The sequence below is a fragment of the Schistocerca gregaria genome, chromosome X, assembly GCF_023897955.1.
Source record: "Schistocerca gregaria isolate iqSchGreg1 chromosome X, iqSchGreg1.2, whole genome shotgun sequence".
NCBI lineage: Eukaryota > Metazoa > Arthropoda > Insecta > Orthoptera > Acrididae > Schistocerca > Schistocerca gregaria.
Window position 1 is genome coordinate 726,154,157 of NC_064931.1, and position 22,176 is coordinate 726,176,332.

Here is a 22,176-nt window from a genome sequence, read left to right on the forward strand (position 1 = left end):
TATACAGAGAAGTTGCAGCATTAGAAAATTGCAGCAAAATGCAGGAAGATCTGCAGCGGATAGGCATGTGGCGCAGAGAGTGGCAACTGACCCTTAACATAGACAAATGTAATGTATTGCGAATACATAGAAAGAAGGATCCTTTATTGTATTATTATATGATAGCAAAACAAACACTGGCAGCAGTTACTTCTGTAAAATATCTGGGAGTACGCATAAAAACGATTTGAAGTGGAATGATCATATAAAATTAATTGTTTGTAAGGCGGGTGCCAGGTTGAGATTCATTGGGAGAGTCCTTAGAAAATGTAGTCCATCAACAAAGGAGGTGGCTTACAAAACACTCGTTCAACCAAGTTGACAGAGGAGATAGAGAAGATCCAAAGAAGAGCGGTGCGTTTCGTCACAGGGTTATTTGGCAAGCGTGATAGCGTTATGGAGATGTTTAGCAAATTCAAGTGGCAGACTCTGCAAGAGAGGTGTTCTGCATCGTGGTGTAGCTTGCTGTCCAAGTTTCGAGAGGGTGTGTTTCTGGATGAGGTATCGAATATATTGCTTCCCCCCTACAGGAGATCATGAATGTAAAATTAGAGAGAGATTCGAGCACACTTGGAGCCTTTCTGGCACATGTTCTTCCCGTAACCCATACGTGACTTGAACAGGAAAGGGAGGTAATGACAGTGGCATGTAAAGTGCCGTTGGGTGGCTTGCAGAGTATAAATGTAGATTTTGATGTAGAGAACCAGTTAATAATTTTTTGAAAGACATTGTTTACAATTTCCTTGGCTGGTTGTTGGTTGTGATTACTATACTTGTATCATCAGCAAAAATGAATAGCTTTAAATCTTCATGAATACAGAGTGGCAAGTCATTAACATACAGGGTGTACATAATGTCCAGGAACAATTTCAATTATTTATTGCACAAGAGCTAAACATTGTACAGATGCCATACATATTACGTTTTGAAGAGCAACTTCGAAAGTATTTTTTACAAACATTCGATGTGAGACCCGTGAGTGACCCAGCAGATGTCAATATGGTAATCAAATTCTTGCCTCAACCATCCCAGCACGGCGTCATCGACTGTGGCAGTCGCTTCCTGTATTCTCTCCCAGAGCTCTGCAACATCATGTGGTAGAGGCTGTACATACACCATTGGAGCCAGTTTGAGATTGCAGGATGCATGAATCACTGATTTTTTTGGACTCCTTATGAATGTCTCTAGTATGTGCTCCACAATCACTTCACTCAAACTGGGACATCCACTTCTCTTTGATGGGCACAAGCAACTCATCATAATGAACTTGTTGTGCCACTGGTAAAGGACCTTCCCTGTTGGTGGCCTCTTACCGCACTTGGTTCTAAACACCCGCTATGCGGCTTTAGCACACTTGTTTTTGTCGAACTCCAACACACAGAAAGCTCGCTCCGCACCTGAACTCGCCATGTTTGTGACTACTGCTGATTATTGGCAAATTACCAAACTACATTGTGGCGGTATACATGGGGGTGAGGGGTGGGGGGTGGGGGGTGGGGGGTGGGGGGGTGGGGGGGTGGAACTTTCAGGGTTTCTATTCAGAATGACGTATGTATGATATCTGTACAATGTTTGGTTCCTGTGAAATAAATAATTGAAAGTGTTCCTGGACTTTATGTGCACCCTGTACATTAAGAATGATAAGGGACCCATGAACGCTGTGGAACACCATTATTTATTTATCCCCAGTTAAAGGTCTCTGCTGATTTTTGTGGACTATCTGTACTGTTAATTTCAACCTTCTGTATTCTTCCAGTTAAATATTAATTAAACTATTTGTGCACTGTCCCACTCACACAACAATATTTAATATTATCTAGAAGAATTCCATGACTGACACAGTCAAAAGCCTTTGAGGGATCACAAAATATTCCAATGAATGAGCTTTGGTTACTCACAGCATATAATGTTTGAGCAGTGAAAGCAAATACAGTATATCTGTTGAAAAGCCTTTCACAAAATCAAACTGACATTTTGTTAGTACTTCATTTTGACAAATATGTGAAGCTATTCTTGAATAATTCATTTTTCAACTTTTTTGAATAAAGCTGTCAGAAGTGAGATTGGTGGTAGTTGTTAGCATCAGAGCTATCCCCTTTTTGATGCAATGGTTTTAAAATAGCATATTTCATTCTATCTGCAAAAATACCCTGTTTCAGTGAGCTAATACATATGTGGCTGAGACTCCCACTCATCTGTTGGGAGGAAGCTTTTAGTACTCTGTTGGAAATGACATCAATTCCATGTGAGCTTTTACTTTTGAGTGAATTTATTATTTTACTAATTTCAGAAGGAGAGGTAGGTTGAATTTCAATTGTATCAAATTGCATAGGTATTGCCTCTTCCATACACAGCCTCGCATTTTCTAATGAATAGCTGGATCCTATTTTCTCTACAACACTTACAAATGATTATTAAAAATATTTTCTACTTCTGACTCTCTATCAACAAACTTCTCATTGAAAATGATAGACATACAGTCTTTCCATGCTCTCAGTTGCAATGCTTCTCTTTTAACAATATTCCAAATTGTTTTAATTTTGTTATCAGAGGTGCTAATCACAGGCATAATGTACACACTTCTGGACTTTTTAATAACTTTTCTTAATACAGTGCACTAGTTTTTATAATGTTTGACTGTTTCTGGATAATTACTCCTCCTAGCTATAAGATTCATTTCCCTTTTCTATGTAAAAGATATTTTTATCCCTTTAGTAAGCCACTGCTTTTTAGAGGGTTTATTACAATTATCTTTCACTGTTTTCTTAAGGAAACTGTTGCCAAATATACTCACAAAGGTATCTTGAAATAGGTTAAATTTTAAATTAGCATCAGATTCCCTGTACACCTCATCCCAGTCTAACTGTTGCAAGCTTTCCCTAAAATTTGCAATTGTAAAATTGTTAACTGAACACACTACTTTTCGAGGACTGTTTTACATTACTGTATGGAGCTATGTCATATACCATAACTAGCTATGCATCATGATCAGATAGATGATTCTTAAAAGAAAAAGTTTGTATTTTACTAAATTTATCTTGGTCTATAAAAAATTATCTATCAGTGTGCTGCTTCCCTGTACCACCCACGTAGGAAAATCAATAACTGACATCAAATTAAAAGAACCAAGCAATACTCCAAGGCTAAGCTTTCTATTGGACTCTTTCAGAAAATCTACACTGAAATCTCCACAAACAATAATCTACTTCCTGCTGTCTGATAGACAGCACACCACAGAATCAAAGTTTTTCAAAAATAGCTGAAAATCTCCTTATGGGGACCGATATACAACTAAAACTTAAAAGTACCATTATTTGGTTTAAGCTCACATGCACACACTTCTATATGTTGCTCTACACAAATTTTCTTAGTTTTTAAATTTTTCACACTATGATAAATTTTAACATATATGGCAACTCTTCCTCTCTCCATAGTGTCTCCACTTACATATGCTGAAAGCTTACATCCACCTACATTTACCTTTTCCATATCTGTGATTATATTATTTTCAGACGAGTGTAGTACATCGATGTACCCAGCTTCTAAATCTTCTAAATAAACAAGAAGCTCATCCACTTTGTTTTTTCATCCCCTGATATTCTGATGCAATATACAAACATTATTTTTCACTGTGCTTTTATGAGAATCTTATGACATACTAACATTATTCTTCATTGTACTTTTATGAGAATTTTGTGATGCTTTAACATTTCTAGTACCCACCTATCTCAGCTTCTCATTAAGCTTAATTTCATTCAACATTAAATCATTGGACATTGATTTTAGCCTGAATAAAAACATACAAATAATTGTACAATAATAATTTTATAATAACTCTCTACTCCACTTCTTAATTCACATTTAAAAATCATGTACCTTAGTAGATGGGCTTAACACATCCAACTGAAAGAAGCTGACGCAAAAATTTTGCTCTTCAAGACAAACAGGTTCCAACTGTGCCAAAACTTTCTCAAGTACTTCATCAAATCGCTGGCGTTCAGCCTGATCTATCTCTATACACCACTGGTCACGTTCCATTCCAAGAAGACCAACTGGGGCTGATGTTTTCCCTGGCCCAAAACTTTGAGCTTGCTGTTTCAACTTCCCTGTGATGTCTTGATTCGATCCACTGCCCTTACCTGAAACAAAAATATCTAACATAAATACTGCATTTATTTATTACTGAAGTAATAGGAGGTATACTTGTATTTGATCCTTGGGCAAATTTTTCCATCCACTGATGGATGACAGTGACTCTCCTTCTAAATATCACAGTGATGCCTTGCAGAGGATGAATTTAGTTTCATTCATCCTGGTAGAACAGCCATTTCAAGGCCTTATATGCTTCACTGTCACATTTCATACTGTTAAGCATACTTACATGTGGAATGGCATTAGAAAAATTACTTTCAAACAACCAATTATTGCATGTGGAATGGCATGAGAAAAATTACTTTCAAATAACCAATTATTGCCAAATAAGAGTGGTGTTGGAGATTGGAACAAATCCCTTATTTCCACACCCGTACTCCAAAAGTCACCACAGAAGTATGTGAACAGTAGCTTCAAATGAGTATTCATTACACTCCTTTCTGTTCCATACATTTTCAACAGTGTGGGAACGTTTCCTACATACTACAATGTAGGTGTGTGTAAGTTCTAGGTTATTTGAAGGATCATATTTACAAGCTTTAAATAATTGAAGAGTAAAGGTACAAGTCATCAAATAGTAATTGCACTGAGTCATCAACAAGCCCATAACCAAGACTGAAATCTTCATTAGCTTTCGGACAAATCCTCACAAACTAGTAAAATTTAAGGATAACAGTTATACACATCTCCAGAGAACTACATCTCAGCCATTTCTGATATTTTTGTATACAATAATTTAGATGAGCAGGTGAATGGGTTCTCTGGAGGAAACAGTCTTTAGTGTGCAATAGTGAGAAGCCGAAAAATCATTGCAACCTGACCTGCCTGTCTCACTGGTTTTGTTTAACGCATAAGAGGCTGAAGCATCTATAGGGTGTATGAAAGAAGATAACTACCAGAAGCAATTCGTAGTCTACTCAGCTAGCCCCCTACATCTACATCTACGTGCATACTCTGCAAATGACATTTCAGTGCCTGGCAGAGGGTTCATTGAACAACCTACACAATTCTCTATTGTTCCAATATCGTATAGCATGCGGAAAGACCGATCACCTATATCTTTTCGTACGAGCCCTGATTTCCCTTTTTTTTATCATAGTGATCATTTCTCCCTATGGAGGTTGGTGTCAACAAAATATTTTCGCATTCAGAAGAGTAAACTGGTGATTGGAATTTTGTGAGAAGATTTTGCCACAACGAAAAATGCCTTTCCTTTTAGTAACGTCCAGACCAAATCCTGTATCATTTCAGTGACACTCTCGCCCGTATTTTGCAAAAATACAAAATGTGCTGCCCTTCTTTGAACTTTTTCAATGTATTCCGTCAATCCTATTTGATAAGGATTCTCACACCTAAAGAGGATGGACAAGCATAGTGTAGGCATTCTCCTTGGTAGATCTGTTACATTTTCTAAGTATTCTGCCAATACAACACAGTCTTTGGTTAGCCTTCCCCACAACATTTTCTATGCATACCTTCCAATTTAAGGTGTTCATAATTGTAATTCCTAGGTATTTAGTTGAATTTATGACGTTTGGATTTGACCGATTTATTGTGTAACCGAAGTTTAATGGATTCCGTTTAGCACTCATGTGGATAACTTCACACTATTCATTATTTAGGATCAATTTCCAATTTTTGCACCATACAGATAATTCTAAATCATTTCGCAATAGGTTTTGATCTTCTAATGACTTTATTCATTGATAAACAACAGCGTCATCTGCAAACAACCTAAGAGGGCTGCTCAGATTGTTACCCAAATCGTTTATATCGATAAGAAACAGCAAAGGGCCTATAACACTACCTTGGGGAAAACAAGAGAAATCACTTCTGTTTTACTCGATAACTTTCCATCAATTACCTCAAACTGTGACCTTTCTGACAGAAAATCACAAATCCACTCACACAACTGAGACAACATTCCATAAGCACGCAATTTCACCACAATCGACTTGCGTGGTACAGCGTCAAAAGCCTTCTCAAAATCCAGAAATATGGAATCAGTTTGAAATCCCTTGTCAATAGCATTCAACACTTCATGTGAATAAAGAGCTAGTTGTGTTTCACAGGAACGATGTTTTCTAAACCCATGTTTACTGTGTGTCAATAGACCGTTTTCTGCAAGATTAATTCATAATGTTCGAACACAATATATGTTCTAAAATCATGCTGCATATCGACGTTAACAATATGGGGGTGTAATTTAGTGGATTGCTCCTATTACCTTTCTTGAATACTGGTGTGACCTGTGCAACTTTCCAGTCTTTGGGTACGGATCTTTCGTCGAGCGAACGGTTGTATACGATTGTTAAATATGGAGCTATTGCATCCGCCTATTCTGAAATATTCTGAAACGAACCTAATTGGTGCTCAGTATGGAATAGAAGACTGGCTTTTATTAAGTGATTTAAGTTACTTCATTACTACAAGGATATTTACTTCTACGTTACTCATGTGGCAGCTGTTCTTGATACAAATTCTAGAATATTTACTTTGTCTTCTTTTGTGAAGGCATTTCGGAAGGCTGCGTTTAGTAATTCTGCTTTGGCAGCACTGCCTTCAGTCTAAAAGCACTCCACTTCAAACAGATGACAAGAAGAGGGTAAAATAGACCTTTACAGTTACAATGGCTTCTGTGCAATGGTGCAACACAAATACACTGCCACATGTAAAAATTGAAACACCTGGAAGGTTATATGTGACTCAAATGACCTTAATACTGCTGGTTAGATATATAATAATTCACAAACCAGGTTTACAGAACTGTAAATGTCAGGCTTTGAGAATTTAGGAATACGAAGGATTTTTTTTTTTTTTTTATTATTATTATTATTAATGACACCTTATTTTCTTACAGAACTATCAGTTTTGAAGTAAACAATTTGATTTTCAAGCGCACACCGTCTTATGTTTACTGTAGTCTACATCTACATGGTTACTCTGCAATTCACACTTAAGTGCCTGGCAGAGGGCTCATCGAACCATTTTCATACCACTTCTCTACCATTCCACCTAAATCTTTCCATTCAAGCTCTGATGTCTCTTATTTTATTATGATGATCATTTCTCCCTACATAGGTGGATGCCAACAAAATATTTTCGCATTTGGAAGTTGGTCATTGAAGTTTCATAAATAAATCTTACCACAAGGAAAACCGCCTTTGTTTCAGTGACTGCCACCCCAACACGCGTATCATATTAGTGAACGATATTTTCTGAATCCGTGTTGGTTATGTATCAATAAGTCATTTTCTTCAAGGTGATTCATAATGTTCGAGTACAGTATATGCTCCAAAATCCCACTGCAAATTGAGGTCAGTGATACGGGTCTGTAATTCAATGGGTTACTCCTATTTCTTTTCTTGAATACTGGTGTGTCCTGTGCTAGTTTCCTGTCTTTAGGAATAGACCTTTCGTCAAGTGAACAGTCGTATATGATTGCTAAGAAAGGTGCTATTGTGTCTGCATACTCTGAAAGGAACCTGACTGGTACACCATCTGGACCGGAAGACTTGCCTTTAAGTGATTTTAGTTGTTTCGCAACACCTCACCTAAGATATCTACTTTTATGTCACTCAGGCTAACAGCTGTTCTGGTTTCAAATTCTGGAATATTTACTTTGTCTTTTTTCATGAAAGAGTTATGGAAAACTGTATTTAGTAACTCCCCTTTAGTTGCACCATTATCAGTAACATTTCTATCACTATCACGCAGTGACAGTATTTACTTTTTTTGACACTGGTGTACTTTACATATGACCGGAATCTCTTTGGGTTTTCTACCATATTTTGAGATAATATTTCATTGTGGAAACTATTAAAAGCAAGAAGAGTATGTCCAAGGAGTCCACCTGAAAATGAAATTATATAAGTTGAAGCCTGTAGTGCTCTAAGAAAAGAATGAATAGCATAGCTGTTGTGAAGAAATACATATCTACATTTCAATAGTTTTCTGTTGTGGACCCAACAAACTATCTGCATTGAAATGGATAAAATTAGAGAATTAAGTTTCATCTGAAGCACACATTTCCAGCAATCAGAGCCTCTACATGTTCTGGCATGGAGTGAAAAAAAGAGAGCTTGGATACATGAATCCTGACACAGTTTGTATGGGAGTCCACAAAACATCAACAGTGGTTATTATAGGACTATTAAACAAATTGACAACCAAGTACATGCAAGCTGCTCAATGAGTGATATTCCATTTGAACATGGAGACTAGGGAAACTGAGGCACCGAAAACACTACAAAGAGGGCTTGCATACTCCTTTTCATTTGCCCACTGAAACACAGGGTCACTCATAAATGCCTCTACAGTATAAGAAGATGACTACGAGAAAACTACACATATCAGTGTATACTGCACCTCTACAAGTTCTGATCAGTAATATGCACATAATTGCACTACAAAACAGGCATGTCAGAACATATAAACAAATCATCTGCTCTGTATTTTCACATCAAATCAGTTTCTGGCTGCAGATAGGCAACCCAGTGAACAGATTTAAAAACCAGGCTGTTGCTGATTTCATGTCCGTGACTTCAGTTAATTGCATGGATACACTGATATTTTCTGTATCATAAATGGTGCCCATATTGAGCACCTGTAATGTGAATTAGAAACTTGGAGAGATAATATGCCCAATGATATGCATCTGTTTTCTGTATGTCATGTAGTTTTCATGCACTACTCTCCTGAAACTCTAGTCCTGATTTCATCATGAACGTAGAACTAAAACATTATCGGCCTGAAAATTTTAAAAAATGATTACTTTTAAATTACTAGCAACTTGCAATCCCTTTATTGGCATGATAGAACTACATTTGACTGTTTACTCAAAAATGTTGTCTCAAATTGTTACGAAAAGAAACAGTCACCTCAATATATGTTAATCTCTAAGCTGTAATTTGTCTTTCTTGTACCTACAAAAAACCATCCACCAGCTCCTTTGAAAAATGTTTTTTCAGCGCCAGAATTAGCTATTCTGCTGCTGTTAATATTTATATTAATTTGCAATATTTGAACACAAAATTTTCACCTCATGATAAATTTTAATTATAAGCTGCCATCATTGATAACAGCTGCCATATTATAGCACTTATGACATTGGTGCAAAAGTGAAATGTTCACAATTAATTGATGGATTAAGACAATAATACTCATCCCAATCACTCAGACTTTCACTGAACTTTCTGCTACTCATGGAAAAGTAGCAACTGAATAGAATATTTTTTGTGCATGACATGCAAATCATATTAAAGATATAACGGAAATTTTATTTCCTCTTATCTGTGACAATGACAAATATTGCTATTATTCTTGGAGTTCACAAAGAAATTTATTCATTGTCTAAGGAATTATTTAGAATGACCTTGAAAATTTAATCTCTTTCAATTCAAATTTAATGTCATTATTTTCATAATGACCAAAGAGTACACAAGAAAAACTGTTCCATACTAATTATAATGAAAAACTTAACAAGTCATCTGAAAATAAATTACTCATCTGAATCAAGTGAACCACACAGAAAATATAATATGAGAGTGATTCTGTACCCTCAAAAGCACCATTACCTTTTCGTTCCCTCATTCCAGATATCTGTTGTTTTGCCTCTTCAAAAAATTGTTTAATATCTCTTTCATACAATTTACTAAGGGAATTTGTATAAACTTTGCTTAAAGCTAAATAAGCTTTACGGTCCATGGCTTTGCACCAGTGCATTAATTCTGTATATACTTCCAGCTCTCGATGAACTGAATTGTGTTTTGGCAATAACAATTCATTTGCATGAAAACTCAGTGTTTGACCAATATCATTGCCCTGGCAAGAAAAAAAATCCTGTTAGTTTACCTGTTAAGAACACAGAGAATCAAAAAGTCAATCAAAATTTAAAATGATAATTAAACAATATCTACATATATGCTCCAAGAAACGTTATGAAGTACATACTTGAATAATTTGAACTTTAGTTTATATCTCTAAATTTTTTACTATGTTAGAAATTATCCCAAGAATTTGTGTTTCCTACGGAGGTCCAGTGACAGCAAAACTGGATACATATGTTAATGTGGAACTGACTTACCCTGGAAAAAAATTAGTTCCTATTTTGGCAACAAGGTGCAAATCTGACACTGTACAGCACCTCATCGACATCTCCAATGCCCATATCGATCAAATTGTGTAAGCAGCAATTAACAATAAAATCTACAATACCCCTTTCTCATCTGTTTGATCTTTTCTTTCCATGTCCCATTCCTAATCCATTACATATGGAAACATTTCTGTACACCTTTCTTCCATTCACAGTGTCAGATTTGCATCTGATTGCCAAAATTGGAACTAATTTTTTTGCCACCGTAAATCAGTTCTGGATTAATGGGTTACAATATCTGCCAAGTTTTGCTGCCAAGTTTTGCTGCCATATGACAATTACAGCCTGCACTGGACCTCTGTGAGTGGCTGGACTTTAATTGTAACCACCCGGTAATTGCCTGAGTGGCTTGTCCATTGATACTGAGGACAATTATGCACCAGTGAATAAGGGTGGTACACCAAACAGTAATGAAAATGGCAAGGTTATCTCTGGGTTTAATCCGTATTATTTAGACTTGTTTATGTGTTAGTATTAATCAAGAACACACACTGGTGGCCTACTCGTGTAACTTCCAGAGCCAAGTTGTCTGCCAGGACAATGCTGGAAACTGGCCAGTTGTGCCTAAGCAGAAGCAAAATGTAAAACTGCAAGGGAAGGGCTAAATTTCAAGGGAAGGCCATGTATTGTCTGCGAGAAGCGTAAAGTTCATTTTTATACTGACAAAACAGTTACCTGTTTTCTGGACTTCCGCAAAGAAACCAATGTTTAATTTATCTGGACTCTCAAATTCCTACTGTACCAGATATTTAATGCTACAAAATATATGCTTTAAAGATGACTAATATGTATTTTTATCCAACTTCTTTATTGTGAACCTTAAGTAACACAAATATAGCATTTAAAATATTATGTCTCCATTGGTTAACAAATCTGTCCATAGACGGTTAACTGATGAGTAAACTGAAGCTTCTGACTAGTGTGCTCCATCAGGTTATCTATAGTGCTATCATGGAAAGCAATCAGGAAACAGATGAGGCATAACTACATTAAAGACACCAGATGGATATTGACACTGTGTGTTCTAATACACTTTGTGTGCCATAGAGAGAAACAAATATGTTAAAGTTTATACAGGTTTATTGATTATATTTGCAAAAAGTGCTTTATTGGACATTATGATTACATCTGTATTATTAGATATGTAATTAATTCTCAAGCTGACAGTGACGCAAATGTGAGCATTCAGCTCTTTCCGGACAATTTTGCGGTTCCCGCTGTTATCCCGTCAGACATAATTTCTGCACTGTTTGCACATCAGAAGTCACTATTTTGCCACTGAATATTTTTCTGTTAACCCAGAACATCGTAGGCTGCTATTTTTTCCATCAAATCTTTTTCTGTTGCTCTGGAACAACGAAGGTTCTCTTCAGAATCATTTTCTTTTGGTCTGAAACATCGTGAGTCATGTTTTACACATCCTCCAGTCTCTCTCACAACTTACACACATATCTAATTGCACCAGCAATTCTGTAAGCATATTCATGAGCTTGTTCATGGAACCCTGCTTCAATCAGAAAAATTATCAATATGTTTATTCTGATTTTATAACACTGAATGCCATTTTCATATCTCCTGCATTAATTGCATTGAAAGTCAATTAAAAATCAACTCTTAATTAAGTTTTTGGTTACCTTATTACATTCCTTTAATTCTATCCTTACAGCTATACTAATTATCGAAAAAACACACTGTGAATTTTGTACTGAAAAATCAGAAATCACCCTTGGTTATAGAGTTAAAAACTTTATATACATCTCAAAATGGAGATAGGCAGTTGTAGGTTTTGAAAGAGCAGAGAACAAAAAACAATCAATTTGTAGCTTGTGTGTGGTGTCATCTGCCAAATGTGGAGGAACATCTAATCTCCACAATGAATTGTAAAAATGCCACATAGATCATAATGATGAGGGGTCAAAAGATAAGGAAGCCAAAGTATGAAAAAGATAGCAGGTACATAATTTCTGAAGATAACTGCATGCAAACATATTAAAAGAGAGATGAAATAACTTGGATACTGACCTTCTGAAGTTTTGAAAGAAGTACAGTGGAATCAAAGTCTATGTAGATAAGGTGTATTATGAAAAATCAAACAGTGGAAAATCCAGGATGGAATAATGACAAAATTATGAAAAGTATACCATATAGTGCAGATGTAAGTCGCTGAAAGGAAGAAGAAAAATACTGCTAAAAAGTAAGCTTTCAGCCAAAAGGTCTTAAACACAACTCACACACACAATCCCACTGTCTCTGGCAGACTGCGAACAACAGAGCATGATGGGACAAGAAATGTGGCATGTGGGGCTAACGAGGGGGCTAGGGTGGGCAGAGGGAGTGATACGGAGGTAGGGATCGGTGATGGTAAAGTGCTGTTTGTGGGAGCATACAGGAGTGAGTAAGAGAGAAGGTAAGGCAGCTAGGTGCAATTGGGAGGAAGGAGGGGGGAGGGGGGGTTGCTGAAAAGGAGAACAGTAAATAGACTGTGAGTGTGCAGCTCGAATGGAAAGCTATGTAGTGCGGGTGTGGGAACAGGGAAGGGGATAGATGGATGAATGACAGTGAATAACAAAGGTTGAGGCCAGAAACATTACACAAATGGAGGATATACTGCAGGGAGAGTTCCCACCTGAACAGTTCAGAAACAGTGGTATTGGTGGGATGGATCCAGATGGCACACACGATGACGCTATCATGAAGTGAAAAAACTTTGTGTTGGCAGTGTGTTCAGCATTTGGGTGGTCCAGCTGTTTCTTGGCCACTGTTTGTTGGTGGCCATGGCTGCAGATAGACAGCTTATTGTTTGTCATAGCGATGTAGCATGAAGCACAGTAGCTGCAGCTTAGCTTGTAGATCACATGAATGGTTTCACAGGTAGCCCTGCCTTTGTTGGGATAGGTGATGCTTGGGACCAAACTGGAGTAGGTGGTGGTGGAAGGGTATATGGGGCACATCTTGCATTTTGGTCTATTACAGCAATATGAACCATGAGCCAGGGGTTTGGGAGTAAGGGTTGAATAGGGATGGACAAGCATATAGTGTAGGTTAAGCGGGCAGCAGAATACTGCTGTTGGAGGGGTGGGAACGATAAGTCATAGAACATATCTCATTTCAGGGCACAATGAGAGTTAATCAGAACCACAGTGGAGAATGTGATTCAGTTGCTTCAGTGCTGGGTGGTACCAAGTCACAAGGGGAATGCTGCTCTGTGACCATACAGTGGGAATTTGGGAGGTGGGAGATAGCTGGAAAGGTAAGACACGGGAGGACTGTTTCTGTACAATATTGGGAGGATAATTACTGTCTGTGAAGGCCTCAGTTAGACTCTTGGCATCTTTCGAGAGTGGCTGCTTGTCACTACGGATGCAACGGCCACGGATGGTTAGGCTGTATGGAAGGGACTTCTTGGTATGGAATGGATGGCCCCTGTTGAAGTGGAGGTATTGCTGGTGGTTGGTAGGTTTGATATGGACAGAGGAGAATGTCAACATCGAGGATGGTGGTTTGCTGGTTTGAGGAGAACCAAGTGGAGCATATGGTGGAGAAGCTGTTGAGGTTCTGGAGGAATGTGGACACCCTGCCACCCTCGTCCAGATCACAAAGATGTCATCAGTGAATCTGAATCAGGTGAGGGATTTGGGATTCTAAATGGTCAGGAAGGATTTCTCAAGATGGCCCATGAATAGGTTAGCATAGAACGTAGCCATGTGGGTGCAAATTACTATACCTCAGATTTGTTATTAGGTGATGCCTTCAAAGGAGAAGTAATTGTGCATTAGTATATAGTTTGTCATGATGAGCAGGAATGAGGTTGTAGGTTTGGAATCCGCCAGGCATTGGGAAAGGTAATGTTCAATAGTGAAAAGGCCATGGGTATTAGGGATTTTAATGTAAAAGGAGGTGTCATCAATAATGATGATCAGGGCACCATGTGGTAGAGGAACAGGAACTGTGGAGAGTCAGTGGAGAAAATGGTTGGTATCTTTTATATAGGAGGGTAGGTTGTGGATAATAGGCTGAAGCTGCTGGTCTACGAGACCAGAGGTTGTCTCAGTGGCGGCACAGTAGAGGGTCTGGGAGGGCCTCAGGATTTGAGAAGAGGCTGGAGATCCTGCTGGATATCTGGAATGGTGTTAGTGTGGCAGGGTTTCTATATAGATGAATCTGACAGCTGGTGGAGTCCTTCCAGCAGGCAACTGTTGTGGTTGAAAACCATAGTGGCAGAGCTTTGTCAGCAGGTAGGATTATAAGGGTGGGCTCAGTTTTTAGTTAGTGGATTGCACTTCTTTCTGTGGAAGTAAAGTTACCTTGCATGTTGAAGGATTTGGGGAATTATGGTGAGACAAGGTTTGCGGTTAAGAAATTCTGAAAAGTTAAAAGGGGGAGACCTAGGGGCAGTGGGTGTGGATCATGGTTGGATGGAGGAGTGGACTGAGTCAGGCAGGGTTCAACATTGGGCTCTGGTTGAGTCTGATTGGTATGGTTGATGGTGAACAAGTGTTTCCACAGTAGGAAATGGGAGAAGGAGAGAAGGTCTTTAACAAGTCCAACTTGATTGAATTTTGGAGTGGGGCAAAAGGTAAGGCCTTTGGAAAGAACTGACACTTCTGTAGGACTAAGGCTTCTGGAGGAAAGGTTAATGACTGTGTTTTGAGTCTGTTTAGGTTTTGGATTCTGTATGGTGGTGGGATGGATTTTTTGAGGGTGGGGGAAATGTAATACGTCTGCGAGGCAGGGTTAGTCAGCTATGAGGGGATATGTGGGGGGGCTCGGATACTGGTGTCGTCCTAACCGCCGTCTGCTTCACGTCTGCTGTGCAGTGAGCTACGTTAATTTAAGTATTAACTGTGTTTTTCTTACTTGTCACTTCTTCCGTGTGTTTTTGCTTTTAGGAAGCTTTAATTGTCGAGTGCTATTAATAGTGTTCCATAGATTTCGTGTTTGTTTTGAATACAGTCAGAAAGAGTCCCTTTAGTCAGCCATAGTGCCAGTAGTGCTAGTAGTGCTAGTGTTTGTTTTCGATACAGGTCAGAGACAGGTAGTGCTATTTTCATTGTTTTCTACAAGAAGTGGCTAGCAATCACAGTTTAGTCAATAATCAGCTGCCTTTAGTGAATCAGCAGTCTAGTTAAAAGTTGATTAACTCTCTTCAGTAAATTGATTCCTTAGGATGGATAGGATGTGTGACTGCTGTGTACGGATGAAGGAGGAGCTGGCCGCTGTTCGCGAACAGCCGAATGTGTTGATGGACGCGGTCAGCCGTCTTCAGGCTGCTGCCTCTGAGTGTAGCGGCAGTGGGGAGTCTGGTGCGTCGCAAGGTACACCCCAGGTGTTACATGCTTCACCCACTGTCCCTGCTGTCGAGACATCTTCGCAGGTACCGGGCGCGGTTGGGCCACCCTCTCCCCAAGGGGAGTGGTGGGTTCAGCAGCGTTAACGGCACACGAGGCGGAGGGTAAATGTGGAGGCTGGCCGTGTGGCGTCGCCCGCTCTGCCTGTGAGTGGACATGTGGCTGCTCCTTCAGCAAGGTCCGAGCAGGCACATGGGGGGAGGGGTTTGTTAGTTATTGAGAGCTCCAACGTTAGGCGGGTGATGGAGCCCCTTAGGGAAATAGCGGAAAGGTCAGGGAAAAAGGCCAGTGTTCACTCTGTCTGCTTGCCGGGGGGTCTCATCCGAGATGTGGAGGAGGCCCTACCGGTGGCGACAGAGAGCACTGGGTGCACCTGTCTGCAAATTGTTGCTCATGTCGGCACCAATGACTCCTGCCGTGTGGGTTCAGAGGTCATCCTCAGTCCGTACAGGCGGTTGGCGGAATTGGTGAAGGCGGAAAGCCTCGCTCGCGGGGTGGTATTGTTCCCAGAACCGATCGCGGTCCTCTGGTTTGGAGCCAAGTGGAAGGCTTAAACCAGAGGCTCAGACGATTCTGCGGAGAGCTGGGGTGCAAATTTCTCGACCTCCGCTATCGGGTGGAGAAATGTAGGGTCCCCCTGGATAGGTCAGGCGTGCAGTACACACCGGAAGCGGCTACAAGGGTAGCGGAGTACGTGTGCAGTGCACATGGGGGTTTTTTAGGTTAGAGAATTTCCTCCCTAGGCCCAACAAGACGCCTCCTGAGACGCGGCAAGGTAGGAGTAGGCAAAATGCAACAGGGAATAACAATATTAATGTGCTAATAGTAAATCGCAGGAGCGTCTATAGAAAGGTCCCAGAACTGCTCTCATTAATAAACGGTCACAACACCCATATAGTACTAGGGACAGAAAGTTGGCTGAAACCAGACGTAAACAGTAATGAAATCCTAAACTCAAATTGGAATGTATACCGCAGAGACAGGCTGGACAGTGAAGGGGGAGGCGTGTTTATAGCGATAAGAAGTGCAATAGTATCGAAGGAAATTGACGGAGATCCGAATTGTGAAATGATTTGAGTGAAGGTCACGGTTAAAGCAGGCTCAGACATTGTAATTGGATGTCTCTATAGGCCCCCGGGCTCAGCAGCTGTTGTGGCTCAGCACCTGAAGAATAATTTGGAAAATATTTTGAGTAGATTTCCCCACCATGTTATAGTTCTGGGTGGAGATTTTAATTTGCCGAATATAGACTGGGAGACTCAAACGTTCATAACGGGTGGCAGGGACAAAGAATCCAGTGAAATATTTTTAAGTGCTTTATCTGAAAACTACCTTGAGCAGTTAAACAGAGAACCGACTCGTGGTGATAACATATTAGACCTTCTGGTGACAAACAGACCCGAACTATTTGAAACAGTTAATGCAGAACAGGGAATCAGCAATCATAAAGCGGTTACTGCATCGATGATTTCAGTCATAAATAGAAATATTACAAAAGGTAGGAAGATTTTTCTGTTTAGCAAAAGTGACAAAAAGCAGATTACAAAGTACCTGATGGCTCAACATAAAAGGTTTGTCTCAAGTACAGATAGTGTTGAGGATCAGTGGACAACGTTCAAAACCATCGTACAATATGCGTTAGATGAGTATGTGCCAAGCAAGATCGTAAGAGATGGAAAAGAGCCACCATGGTACAACAACCGAGTTAGAAAACTGCTGCGGAAGCAAAGGGAACTTCACAGCAAACATAAACATAGCCAAAGCCTTGCAGACAAACAAAAATTACGCGAATTGAAATGTAGTGTAAGGAGGGCTATGTGAGAGGTGTTCAATGAATTCGAAAGTAAAGTTCTATGTACTGACTTGGCAGAAAATCCTAAGAAATTTTGGTCCTATGTCAAAGCGGTAGGTGGATCAAAGCAAAATGTCCAGACACTCTGTGACCAAAATGGTACTGAAACAGAGGATGACAGACTAAAGGCCGAAATGCTAAATGTCTTCTTACAAAGCTGTTTCACAGAGGAAGACTGCACTGTACTTCCTTCTCTAGATTGTCGCACAGTTGACAAAATGGTAGATATCGAAATAGACGACAGAGGGATAGAGAAACAATTAAAATCGCTCAAAAGAGGAAAGGCCGCTGGTCCTGATGGGATACCAGTTCGATTTTACACAGAGTACGCGAAGGAACTTGCCCCCCTTCTTGCAGCGGTGTACCGTAGGTCTCTAGAAGAGCGAAGCGTTCCAAAGGATTGGAAAAGGGCACAGGTCATCCCCAGTTTCAAGAAGGGGCGTCGAACAGATGTGCAGAACTATAGACCTATATCTCTAACGTCGATCAGTTGTAGAATTTTGGAACACGTATTATGTTTGAGTATAATGTCTTTTCTGGAGACTAGAAATCTACTCTGTAGGAATCAGCATGGGTTTAGAAAAAGACGGTCGTGTGAAACCCAGCTCACGCTATTCGTCCACGAGACTCAGAGGGCCATAGACATGGGTTCACAGGTAGATGCCATGTTTCTTGACTTCCGCAAGGCGTTTGACACAGTTCCCCACAGTCGTTTAATGAACAAAGTAAGAGCATATGGACTATCAGACCAATTGTGTGATTGGATTGAGGAGTTCCTAGATAACAGAACACAGCATGTCATTCTCAATGGAGAGAAGTCTTCCGAAGTAAGAGTGATTTCAGGTGTGCCGCAGGGGAGTGTCATAGGACTGTTGCTATTCACAATATACATAAATGACCTGGTGGATGACATCGGAAGTTCACTGAGGCTTTTTGCAGATGATGCTGTGGTGTATCGAGAGGTTGCAACAATGGAAAATTGTACTGAAATGCAGGAGGATCTGCAGCGAATTGACGCATGGTGCACGGAATGGCAATTGAATCTCAATGTAGACAAGTGTAATGTGCTGCGAATACATAGAAAGATAGATCCCTTATCATTTAACTACAAAATAGCAGGTCAGCAACTGGAAGCAGTTAATTCCATAAATTATCTGGGAGTACGCATTAGGAGTGATTTAAAATGGAATGATCATATAAAGTTGTCGGTAAAGCAGATGCCAGACTGAGATTCATTGGAAGAATCCTAAGAAAATGCAATCCGAAAACAAAGGAAGTAGGTTACAGTACGCTTGTTCGCCCACTGCTTGAATACTGCTCAGCAGGGTGGGATCCGCACCAGATAGGGTTAATAGAAGAGAGAGAGAAGATCCAACGGAGAGCAGCGCACTTCGTTACAGGATCATTTAGTAATCACGAAAGCGTTACGGAGATGATAGATAAACTCCAGTGGAAGACTCTGCAGGAGAGACGCTCAGTAGCTCGGTACGGGCTTTTGGTAAAGTTTCGAGAACATACCTTCACCGAAGAGTCAAGCAGTATATTGCTCCCTCCTACTTATATCTCGGGAGAGAACATGAGGATAAAGTAAGAGAGATTAGAGCCCACACAGAACCATACAGACAATCCTTCTTTCCACGAACAATACGAGACTGGAATAGAAGGGAGAACCGATAGAGGTACTCAGGGTACCCTCCACCACCCACCGTCAGGTGGCTTGCAGAGTATGGATGTAGATGTAGATAGTGTAGACATGGTGGATAGTGGCAGTCCAAGGCAAGGGTAGGATGTGAACGGGTTAGAATTAGAATTATTATTATTATTATTATTATTATTATTATTATTATTATTAAGAGGAGGTATTGCAAAGTGGTTTGGGGCTGATTTACATGGTTCTGCAGGGCTATGTTGGTGAGGGTTAAGGACTAGTGGAATCTGAACAGATTGATGTGATTGGCGAAGGGAGAGATTGCAGCTGGAAATAGATAATTTGATATTATCTACAAACTTCCCTCCTATATGATAGACAACAACAATTTCCTCCGCCTACTCTCCAGAGTTCCTGTTCCTTTACCACATGCTGTCCTGCTCATCATTATTGATGCCAACACCTTTTACATTAACATCCCTAATGCCCATGGCTTGGCACTATTGAACTTTACCTTTCTCAATGCCTGATGGATTCCAAACCGACAACCTCCTTCCTGCTCACCATGTGCAACTATATCCTAATGCACAATTACTTCTCCTTTGAAGACATCACCTAAAAACAAATCTGAGGTACAGTATATTGCAACCACATGGCTACATCCTATGCTAACATATTCAACATATTCATTGGCCATCTCGAGGAATCCTTCTTAACCATCTACAATACCAAACTCCTCACCTGGTTCAGATTCACTGATGACATCTTTGTGATCTGGATTGAGGGTGAGGACACCCTGTCCACATTCCTCCAGAACCTCAACAGCTTCTCCCCCATATGCTCCACTTGGTTCTCCTCAAACAAGCAAGCCACATTCCTCGATGTTGATGTCCACCTCAAAGATGGTTACATCAGTACTTCTGTCCATATCAAGCCTGCCAACCACCAGCAATACCTCCACTTCAACAGCTGCCACCCATTCCATACCAAGAAGTCTCTTCCATACAGCCTAGCCATCTGTGGCCATTGCATCCATAGTGACAAACAGCCCCTCTCGAAATATACTAAGAGTCTAACTGAGGCCTTCACAGATGGTTATTACCCTCCCAACCTTGTACAGATACAGATCTCCTATGTCTTATCTTTCTAGACACTCACTACCCCCAAAGACTTCTCATCTAGCCACAGAGGAGCATTCCACTCGTGACTCAGTTCCATCAGGACTTGAGAAACTGAATCACATCCTCCACCAGGGTTTCAACCACCTTTCATTGTGCTCTAAAATGTGAAATGTTCTACGACCTATCCTTCCCACCCCTCCAACAGCAGTATTCCACTGACCACTGAACTTGCTCAAATATCCTTGTCTATTTGTACTCAACCCTTACTCCCGAACCCTTGCATCATGTGTTATATCCCTGTAATAGATCTAGGTGCATGACCTGTCCCATACATCCTTCGACCACCACCTACTCCAGTCCAGTCATGTGATCTACAAACTAAGCTGCAACCATTGTGCTACATTCTATGTGGGTATGACAACCCACAAGCTGTCTATCTGCATCCATGGGTACCAACGAACTGTGGCCAAGAAACAGCTGGAACACCCAGTTGCTGAGCATGCTGCCTAACACAACGTTCTTAATTTCAATGACTGCTTCACAGCTTGTGCCATCTGGATCGTTCCTACCAACACCAACTCTTCTGAACTGCTCAGGTGAGAACTGTCCCAGAAACATATCCTACATTCCCATAACCTTCCTGGCCTCACCCACCTATCCCCTTCACTGTTCCCACTCTGGCAATAAACAGCCTTCTATTTCACCTGTGCACCCACAGTCTTTTCACTTCTCTCCTTCTCCACTCCCTCATCAAGTCCCACCTGTCTTCTGTCTAACATCCCGACTGTACGAGTACCTAGCTGCCCTACCATCTCCCCTCCTCGTCCCTGTATGCTCCCACAAGGAGCACTTTACCACCCTCCACTCCTACCCTGCTATCCTCCCCTCCCTGCCCCAGCCTCCTCTTTACCTCCACCACCCAGATTGACTCTCTCATCATGATCTGTTGCTGCATGCAGTCTGACCTTGGCAGTCAGACACAGTGGTCATGTGTGTATGAATTGTGTCTGCATGAATATATATAAGTGTGTGTGTGTGTGTGTGTGTGTGTGTGTGTGTGCGTGTGCGTGTGTCTAATTCAGAAAAGAGACTTTTCGCCAAAAGCTTACTTGCCTAGCAGTCTTTTTGTTGTGCAACTCAACATCTCCACTCTATGGTGAGTAGCAAATTATACTTTTCATAATAAGGTATATTATGTATTTACACTGTTTATAAAATATTTACTGTTGTAGCATTATTAATTTGTGAATACCTTTTAGGTCTACAATGGTTTTTGGTAATGAAGAATTAGCTGACAATATACATACTAACTTACTGAGAACATATAATGAGCAGCAGAATTCTTTTAGTAATATTATTCTGGAGAGTAATACTACTATAATAGTAATACTATTCTGAAATTCTCCCACTTTCGACTGGAGCAAATCTGAGAAGCCAGTTGAAATGACACAAAAGCTCTACCTCTAGAAAACTTAAGTTCTTGCAATGGACCAAGGGATTCAGAGCAGATGAACAACATTTTACCATTACTGCCTGTAACTCTGATTAATAAACTGAGAATTTTCATGGTAAGGGGACTCCTGATATCACAATGGAAAAGGGTGGTGCAGTATATATTATACCCCACTGTTTGGAGCCATTAATATATATACAGTGTATATTTACTGCAAAATAGTACTGAAATACTTCATAAAAAGGCTTGCTGAAAATATTGTGGACGACACAAGAATCCAAGGAAAGGTACTTGTTCTGGAACTATTTCAGTTTATCGAGAAATAATACACCAAACTCATCAGCATATTCCTTACTTTACACTGAAGCTCATCAAAAGTTGCACTCATCAGATCACATAACAACAATAG

The 22,176-nt window shown here is 40.1% G+C and overlaps 1 protein-coding gene across 3 annotated transcripts in view; it reads right to left on the reverse strand.

Moving 5' to 3' along the window:
• Positions 1-22,176, reverse strand: part of LOC126299597 (exocyst complex component 1) — a 267,483-nt gene that overhangs the window by 53,922 nt on the left and 191,385 nt on the right. For all 3 annotated transcript variants that reach the window (XM_049991619.1, XM_049991618.1, XM_049991620.1), the window contains 2 exons: positions 9,768-10,014; positions 3,916-4,178 (listed from right to left, as the gene is read on the reverse strand). In XM_049991619.1, coding sequence (XP_049847576.1) covers positions 3,916-4,178; positions 9,768-10,014 — 510 coding nt within the window. The remainder of the gene's footprint in view (positions 1-3,915; positions 4,179-9,767; positions 10,015-22,176) is intronic.